Source organism: Onychomys torridus, chromosome X (genome assembly GCF_903995425.1).
Source record: "Onychomys torridus chromosome X, mOncTor1.1, whole genome shotgun sequence".
In the NCBI taxonomy this organism is placed as follows: Eukaryota; Metazoa; Chordata; class Mammalia; order Rodentia; family Cricetidae; genus Onychomys; species Onychomys torridus.
In genome coordinates, this window is record NC_050466.1 from 3048206 (window position 1) to 3058201 (window position 9996).

A 9996-nucleotide genomic window follows, 5' to 3' on the forward strand; every position below is an offset into this window, starting at 1 on the left:
CTTGTACTTATCTGAACAACCATTCAAAAGGAGGTTTCTGGTGCCCACTCTTGGGGTTTTGCTAATCTATCATTCTAGAGGGGATGATTGCCAGCCCAGTTCTTAACTTCTTTTAATACACACACACACACACACACACACACACACACACACACACACACACAGACATACACACACACACAGACATACACACACACTTATGTGTATTGTGTATGATTTTAAGTAAATATAAAATAATATTAAATACACATTTCCATAGAAACATTCTTTGAAATATAGGTCAAGACAGGAACAATCTGAAAGTCCATGAAAAAGACTGATAAATAAAGCTTTTTTTCTTCTTTTTGTCCACACTATGTAGAACAGAATGGAGGACTGCTGGCGGGACACTCCCTTGCATGTCACAGTAGAATCCTAGATATTCAGTCCAGATCTCCTAGCAACTGAGTAGCCACAACAAAACAAATCCCTGAGGTTGAGGCAGTGGCCCTTCAGTCAGGAATATGGGAGACCACAGGATGCCGGGAAACCAGGCCCGGCGGACAATAAAGCCAATATCTCAAGACACGACTGGCAAGTCTGTGTGGAAGGACTCTTCTAAGTGTTTCGTAAAGCACAGGAAAGAGCCCCTGAGGTTGCCCACCTCTGTAGAGGGCCAGCACCGACCTTCTGTTAAGGAACGGCCAGATGACTTCAGGAAAGTCGGGACAGCAAGTGAAGAGCTGACCCCGCGCAGCATGGAGGGTACCATTTTCCCTACGATTTTTCGCGGAATGCCCAGTCCGGTTGCCAACAAGACCCCAAGAAAGCAGACCGATGACTCGGGAGTATATCATCCACTTTTGCCGGTCCAGCAAACACGAAGAACCTTCTGGGACGACATAGGTTTCCGTCAGAATCAGAATCTGCTGACTCCCTGGCCTCGAGGAGAAGAGAACTCTGCAGACATATTAATCAAAATGCTGGAAACACCAAGACCTAACCGAATTCTGGAGTACAAGTGGCCATATTGGGAAGATTACAGGGAAGCATCTAAGCAGCCCACCAACACCGGCAAACAGTCCCAAGGCAAATTAGATGTGGACTCTCACAAGCTTCCCTGGTCATGCGAAGGCCCTTGGCTCCATGACGGCAAACACAGGGGCCAGGATATGCTTAGCTCTATTTATTACAAATATATATACAAAGGAGGGGATGACGTCCGTGAATGGGCTGAATATTATCGAGATGCCATGAAACAAACTGACACGGGATATGAAAATCAACCAAGCTATGAAGAGTCATCTGCCAAGAAAACTGATCTGCCTACATTTGATCTCAAGTATGGCAAGAAAATGAACAAAGGGAAGGACATCAGACTCAACAAACAGGATTCCAACTTCAATACAAAACTCTCAAAACAGCACGATCCTCATAAAGCCAGTAAGGACTTTAGGTATGAATCATCATTATGCCTGAAAAATCACCGGTTGAAAACACTAGAAAATGAAGACACCATTACAGATTCCAATGAACTTGAACTTCAAGGTGAAAACATTGGTAATCCAGAAATCGCTGGAGAAGCTTATGAACCAACTGACTGGAGATACTTCATAAGCAAGGAAGAAACTACACCAAGCACCCTGGAGCAGATGTTTATGAAGAGGAGATGGGGTTATGAATGTTCTACTCCTGCATCAAACACTTTTAAAGATTGTTATTGGATCATGGATACAGGTGACGATGACGATGATGACAATGATGATAACCATAAAGAAGAAGAGGAAAAAGCAGAGGAACAGAAGAAAGAAAATAACTAGATGTCTTTCTAATTATGTCTTATTTGGCTATATCTTGCTCAAATTCACACATCAATCAAATCATACACAAGGAAATAATTCTCATTGATCTTCTGTCACGCCTTCACAAATATGTTAGATACTTTATCAATTATGGGATGAACATTCACATGTACTTTTTCCACAGTTTTTGTAGCATTGAAGATATTACATCATTACATGAATCAATTATAAGAATGCATAAAACCATTAAAACATCAAAACAATTCGTCTAAATAAGATCCAGTGATGACACTAACATTGTGTGAAGAATCTGAAAACCTTGCAATTGCACAGAATAAAAGAATAAAACTTGAACAGCTCTCTGTGGATTAAAACTTAATGAAATAACTGTTACAATTATTTTGTTCACCAAAACTTGTAATCAATAGCCAAATAAATGTGAATTCATCTTCTGCAATAGTAGCTATTACAAATTATTTTAATTTCAAATTCATTTTGGTGTTTTGCAACATTAATTTCAACTTGTCTGTACAGAACATTAACAAAGCAGTGGATATTTTCATTTATTCTCTTTGTATATGTTCTGTGAGAACAGTTATGATTTAATATTTTCACAATTAAGTCCTTATCACATATGGGATTTGCAAATATTGCAATCTCATAGCACCTTTTACTATTTTGTTTCTTTTCTCTGAAGAAAATGTTGAAGTATCTCATTTGTCTTCCTTTATATTCATAGGCTATGCTTTTAATATCATATCCAAAAAGTTAATTCTCATACAAATATCCAAGTGGTTTCTCCCTGTGCTCTTTTCTTCCAAATAGTGGTGTTATGATGTCAGATATTACATTGAAGTGATTAGTCCATTTTGGATTCGTTTATTTCTGAAGTTAGGTTCTCAATAACTAGAAGATGCAGAGGACAAAATGGATGCTTGAATAGTTGGTAAAAGAACTGAGAAATGGGGAAAACATTTTCAGATATAAGATTGAATTCCACTACATTCCCCTCACTCGTTAACAACTCACACATTTCTATCATCATCTTCACCCTTCACAAATATTGTGAAGTTGTCTCTGCCACTGGTGACTTATTTTTTCCCCAAAGTCATTTTGCTGGTTGTATATAATACAGTTTCTATTGGATTGCATGCGTTTGTCAAAATTTTTTATAACCATGTATGCCTTGGAGACTTTATAATGATGTGGGTCATTCAGTATGTTAACTTTCCCCCTTATCCCATGATAAATATCTTCATACATACCATTCCATTTTTTGGGTTTTTTTTTTTTTTTTTTTTGTGAGCTGAGGATGGAACCCAGGGCCCTGTGCTTGCTAGGCAAGCGCTCTACCACTGAGCTAAATCCCCAACCCACCATTCCATTTTAACATAACCACTGAAACATTTGAATGCATACACGTATGAACTTCTTTTGGTAGTTAAATATCAGTAAATGTAGCAGTGATTACAAATATGTCAGCATGCAGTGGCTCACTGGAAGAGCTGTGGTGTCTAACAGGGGTGGCAAAGGTGGGCTAAGTCTCTGACCTCCCTCAACTCATAATCAAAATAATGCCAATTTGTCTCCGATTATAAAACTTCACTCAATGCTACCCATGCATCATCAAAAAGCACCATATTTTGGGTCAGAAATCAATTTTGAAATTAGATGATTTTCTATTTTAGCTTTGTGACCTTGTACTTCATGGAGTCAGTTTCCTCATATATAAAAAGGAATCCATGCCATTAAACTCAAAGACATTTTGATGAGAATCATAGAACTTTTCTATAATTGCTTATGGTCATAGGTAGCACACAACTCATACTAAGCATGTATTTATAAAAGAGGAGTGTATTCATAAAGGGAAATGGGTGTTTTGATAATCCAAATGAAAAAAGGTTTTGATGACGTAATCTGTTGTGATAGTTTCATATTCTATCATACTCAGTGGTTCTATTGCTGAAAATTAAGAAAACATTTTGTGGATCTGGAGAGATGGCTCAGCAGTTAAGAGCCCTGGCTGCTCTTCCAGAGAAACTGGGTTCAATTCCCAGGACCCACATGACAGCTCACAAGTGTCCATAACTGCAGCTCTAGGGGATTTGACACCCTCACACAGGCAAAACACCAATGCACATAAAAATGAAAATAGATAAACCATTAAAATTTTTGTGGTTATGTTGCCTCTTGGAAGTTTGTGTTCCTCAGCACTCTCTTCTTTATGGAGGCTTTAGTCTGGGTCCTACTTCTTCTGGGAACTAAGGAAGCTTTTTGTAAAGTTGGTGGGGATGCCAGGTAAGATGCTTGAAGGCCTTCGCTGTCAGAGATGATGCTTTCACTCTGGCAGCATGGCTTCTATGACTTGTGCTAGTGTCCTTCATCTTGTGGGAGTGGGCTTCTACCCAGGAACTGACTTGCCTTACTGACCAATCCCCACACACCATCTTGTTTACCCCTGGTAACTTTGCATCCTGCCTTACCTAAACCCCTTCTTTGCTAGAACCATTTAACTTTCCACAGATTAGCAGTAACAGTAGGATCTTAATTTTGTCATGAAGTTCAAGTTCAACCAAATGTGGATCCATGCCAGGAAAAATTCAAGAAGCCTTGGACAAGTCTGTGCTTTCAGAGTCAGCAGGAAGAGGAGTTGCTGTGGGTGATTAGTATCAAGTATTCAAATCAGGGGCCTGTCCCAGGAGAAAGGAATAGGAGTGTAGAGAGGCAGATTATGAGTATTGTGCTTCATTAGGTAGACTCCTGTGTATACTGATGAATCAAGACCTAAGGCATAGCACATATAGTACTATTATTACAGTACACACATACTGTGGAGTATTAGTTGAAGATGTGTTACATTTGTGTATGCTGCAGAATATTTGTTTAATGATGCAAAGATGTGTTGCATTCTTTTATGTTGCATTTGTTTAACTTTGCAAAGCTATGTTACTTTGCCTGTCTAAAACACCCAATTGGTCTAATAGAGAGCTGAATGGCCAATAGTTAGGCAGGAGAGGGATAGGCGGGGCTGCCAGGAAAAGAGAAATCTAGGCTTGAGAGAAGAGGAGGAGGGAGAAAAGGAGAAGAGAGGACACAAGGAGCCAGACACCCAGTCACACAGCCATCCACAGAGTAAGAAGGAAAGAAAGATATATAGAATAAAGAAGGGTAAAAAGCCTAGAGGCAAAATGTAGTTAAAGAGAAATGGCATAATTTTAATTAGAAGAGCTGGCTAGAAACAAGCCAATCTAAGGGTGAGCATTTATAAGTAAAGAATAAGTCTCTGTGTATTTATTTGGGACCTGGGTGGCAGGGCCCCCAAAGAGTAAAAAAACAAAACAAAACAAAAACAACTACACACACATGTGAAATATTGTAAGACTGAGAAGATTCTGTTAATCCAGGAAGAGAGAAAGAGTGGATTTAAAGTAGGCAAAGCAATCAAAGTTCACCAGTGTCCTAGACCTGTCCATGTATAGTATCTGGTTTAGCTTGGTGAACCAGAGAGTTTAACTAGGATTACTTACAGGAGGATGGATGAGGGCCTTCCTATATGAATATGGGAAACTTTAGAGTAGCTATACTACAAAATAAGAACCTTACCCACCAACAATTGATAACATATAATAAACCTTCATGAAGGGGCAGAAACTTGAGCATCACCTACTGAGCCCTGCCCCCTCATGCAAGAAGGAGTGTTAGTATGCACAGTCTTCTGATGGTCTTCTGTAGGGAATATGATTTTAAGACAGCAACAAACATGCCATACTCTGATCATGGTATTTCACATCACTTATATTCATAGGCCACATAAAAATTACTTCCAGCGTTTATAGTATTTGTAGTGTATTCCACAACTTTTATAGTGTATTCTACAACTTTCCTTGGTAATATTTTCCAACACTCAAATAACACCATTGCTGGATAACTTCGCTTTGACACATTATTTTTTTACTCTTTTTTTATTAAGAAATTTTGTATTCATTCCACATACCAACCACAGATCCCTCCCTCATCCTTCCTCCTGCCCCGCTTCCCAGTCATCCCTCCAGCTCATACCCATGTCCAACTTCGAAAAATGTATGGCTTCTCATCGGGAAAGCTTGGCACATCAGCTGAAGCAGGTCCAAGCCCCTCCCCCTGCATCAAGGCTGTGCAAGGTGTCCCAGCATAGGCACAGGAAATTTGCATTTTCCTGATGACTAAGGATGTTGAGCTCCAAAAATCCAGTTCATGCACCAGGGATAGAGCCTATTCCCACTGTCAGGGGCCCTACAAACAGACCAAGCAAGCTACACAACTGTCTCACCAATGCAGAGGGCCCAGTCCAGTCCCATGCAGGTTCCACAGCTGTCAGTCCAAATTTCATGAGTTCCCACTGGTGTGGTTCAGTTGTATCTGTAGCTTTCTCCATTATGGTCTTGATGCTGCTTTCTCATAGCATCCCTCTACCTCGCTTCAACTGGACTTCAGGAGCTCAGCCTGGTGCTTGGCTGTGGCTCTCTGCATCTGTTTTCATCAGTTACTGGATGAAGGCTCTATGATGACAATTAGAGTATTCACCAATCTGATTACCAGGACAGGCCAGCTCAGGCACCCCCTCCACCACTGCTAGTATTCTAAGCTGGGGTCATCCTTGTGGATTCCTGGGAACTTCCTTCACACTAGGTTTCTCCCTATACCCATGATGTCTCCCTCTATCAAGATATCTCTTTAATTGCTCTCCCACTCCATCCCTGTTCCAGCTTGACCATCTCATTCGCCCATGCTCTCATCCCCCATCCCCTACCCTCTATTACCCCCACTGTCACCCCCAGTTTACTCATAGAGATCTCATCTATTTCCCCTTCCCAGGACATTCCAAGTGTCCCTCTTAGGATCTTCCTTATTAGCTAGCTTCCCTGGAGCTGTGGGTGGTAGTCTGGTTATCCTTTGCTTTATTTCTAGTATCTACTTATGAGTGAATACATACCATGTTTGTCCTTCTGAGTCTGGGTTACCGCACTCAGGATCATATTTTCTAGTTCCATACATTTGCCTGTAAATTTCATGATGTCATTTTTTTTTCTGCTGAGTAGTACTTCATTGTGTATATGTACCATATTTTCTTTTTCTTTAGCCATTCTTCAGTTGAGGGGCATCTAAGTTGTTTCCAGGTTCTGGCTATTATGAATAATGCTGCTGTGAACATAGTTGAGCATGTGTCCTTGTGGTATGATTGAGCATTCCTTGGGTATATGCCCAAGAGTGGTATAGCTGGGTCTTGAGGTAGACTGATTCCCAATTTTGTGAGAAAATACCATACTGATTTCCAAAGTGGCTGTACCAGTTTGCACTCCCACCAACAGTGGAGTACTGTTCCCCTTGCTCCACATCTTCTCCAACATAAGCTGTTATCGGTGTTTTTGATTTTAGCCATTCTGACAGGTATAAGATGGTATCTCAGAGTCATTTTGATTTGCATTTCCCTGATGGCTAAGGATGTTGAGCAATTCCTTAAATGTCTTTCAGCCATTTGAGATTCTTCTGTTGAGAATTCTCTGTTTAGTTCTGTAGCCCTCCTGAGTCTGTTGACCAGATGCTGCGACCCTCAAGGAGAACTCCTGAATCTCATCTGGTATTGAATTTTGTTTATTTATTTATTTATTTATTTATTTTTATTTATTATATTTGTGTTTTAATTTTACATATCAGCCATGAGTTCCCCTGTCCTCCCCCCTCCCGTTCCTGCCCCCTCCTTCCCCCCATCCCCTCCCCTCCATTCCCATCTCCTTCAGGGCCAAGACTCCCCTGGGGATTCATTTCAACCTGGTGGATTCAGTACAGGCAGGTCCAGTCCCCTCCTTCCAGGCTGAGCAAAGTGTCCCTGTGTAAGCCCAAGGTTCCAAACAGCCAGCTCATGCACTAAGGACAGGTCTTGGTCCCACAGCCTGGGTGCCTCCCAAACAGATCAAGCTATTCAACTGTCTCACTTATCCAGAGGGCCTGATCCAGTTGGGGGCTCCACAGCCTTTGGTTCATAATTCATGTGCTTCCATTCGATTGGCTATTTGTCCCTGTGCTTTTCCAATCTTGGTCTCAACAATTCACGCTCTTACAGTTCCTCCTCTTTCTTGACAATTGGACTCCTGGAGCTCCACCTGGGGCCTGGCCGAGGATCTCTGCATCCACTTCCATCAGTTATTGGATGAGTTCCAGCATGACCGTTAGGGTGTTTGGCCATCTGATCATGACTAGATCAGATCAGGCTTTCTCTCGACCATTGCCAGCAGTCTACAGAGGATGTATCATTGTGGATTTTTGGGGACCTCTCCAGCACTCTGCCTATTGCTGTTCTCATTGGTCATCATTTATCATGGTCTGTTACTCCTTGTTCTCCCTTTCTGTTCTTTGAAACAGTTATTCTTGAAGAATAACTAAGCTCACCCCTCTGGCATTTAATAGAGGGATGTGGAGAAGAACAGGATGCCGAGATGAAGCTACATATACACAGCCAAGAAAAATGGACAGCTGAATTGAAAAAAACATCAATAATTTCCAGAATTGAAAATCCTGAATCATGACATGACACTAATAGAATTCAGGTGTTTCTGGTACATGGACTGCTCTCACCAAATGTGAGGTCAAACTGTTGACCTTGTATACATCCTAGTTCACAAATGAGTCTGTCAGATACACTAAGCCTATAGGCTGAAGATGATGTCCCAACACTGCGGAGGAACCTCAGGTGACTGTCCAGGCAGCTGGCTGTTTCTGTCAACTCACATTTTTTTTTTTTGGAAGCTGCTTGCATGCACTTCCTGTTTTTATTTTTTATTAGGTAGTATTATTTCCTTCTTGGGTCTCTGAGGGAGTTGAAGATAAGTTAGTTATAGTCATAATTTTCTTTGTTAAGGATTTCAGAAAAACTCACTAAGAGCTGTAAATGTATAAATTTGAAAGACATTATAAGACAGTTCCGTTAATAATATAAGTTAGGATAGAATGTGAATCAGGTACATTTTGGACTTACCAAAATAGGACAGATAATGGAATTATTTTCTCTGAATTTGTCAAATGCAAATGGACTAGACATTGTTTAGGTATTTATTGTTTGTATAAATGGTATATATAGTTATTTTAATTTTGTATATAGTTTTTCTTATATTAGTTATAACTTTTTTCCTTTTTTTCTTTTTATTAAAATAGAAAAGGGGAAATATAGTGATATTTTATTTGTATTGAAATGTGATTTTATTTGTATGTTAATAAAGTTGCCTTGAGGTCAGAGCAAGCCAGACAGGAAGTGGGGTGGTGGTGGTGGTGGTGGTGGTGGTGGTGGTGGTGGTGGTGGTGCACGCCTTTAATCCCAGCACTTGGGAGGCAGAGCTAGGTAGATCTCTGTGTGTTCAAGGACACAGTCAGCATGGCAGACACATGCCTTTAAGACCTGGAGGTCTGTACAGACAGGCAGTGACCAGGAGGTCATGTGGCTGGGTTTACAACCAATGAGAAAACAGAACAGAAAGTCTATAAAAAAGACAGGACACACAGAAGTAGCTCTCTTGAGGAGAGGAAAGACAGCAGAAGCAGTGAAGGGTAAGGCTCTCAGCTATTGCTCTGACATTTTGGCTTTTAACTCTTCAACTGGCTCTGTGTTTCTTATTTAACAAGACAGTTACATCTACAGTTCTTTATCCAGCTGGGATCTCCTGCTCCCCTAAGCTTTCTTTCCCTCAAACCTTGCCCTTCATTACTCCCCACTGTCATCCAGGTTGTTCATGTAGATCTCATCCATTTCTCTGTCATTGGGTGATCCCTGTGTCTTTCCTAGGGTCCCGTTTTCTAGGTAGCCTCCCTGGAGTTGTGTAGCAGTCTAGTCATCTTTGTTTTACATCTAGTATCCTACTATGAGTGATTGCATACCATGTTTGTCCTTCTGAGTCTGGGTTACCTCACTCAGGATGATTTTTTTTTCTAGATCCATCCATTTGCCTGCACACCTCATGATGTCATTGTTTTTCTCTGCTGAGTAGTACTCCATTGTGTATATGTACCACATTTTCTTTATCCATCCTTCAGTTGAAGGGCATCTAGGTTGTTTCCAGGTTCTGGCTATTACAAACAATGCTGATACGAATATAGCTGAGCAAATGCCCTTGTGGTATGATTGAGCATTCCTTGGGTAGATGCCCAAGAGTGCTATAGCTGGGTCTTGGAGGAGATGGATTCCCAA

General features: G+C 40.8%; 1 protein-coding gene across 1 annotated transcript; it reads left to right on the plus strand.

Annotated features, from left to right (window-relative positions):
* Positions 1 to 503: 503 nt before the first annotated feature.
* LOC118573952 (protein FAM47E-like) lies at positions 504 to 1799 on the plus strand. Its single transcript, XM_036174537.1, has one exon. The coding sequence runs from the start codon at positions 504 to 506 to the stop codon at positions 1797 to 1799; it is 1296 nt and encodes a 431-aa protein (XP_036030430.1).
* The last annotated feature ends 8197 nt before the right edge of the window (positions 1800 to 9996 follow it).

Coding starts and splice junctions, on each gene's coding strand:
- LOC118573952 (XM_036174537.1), top strand. CDS start 504: ATGGGAGACCACAGGATGCCGGGAAACCAGGCCCGGCGGACAATAAAG.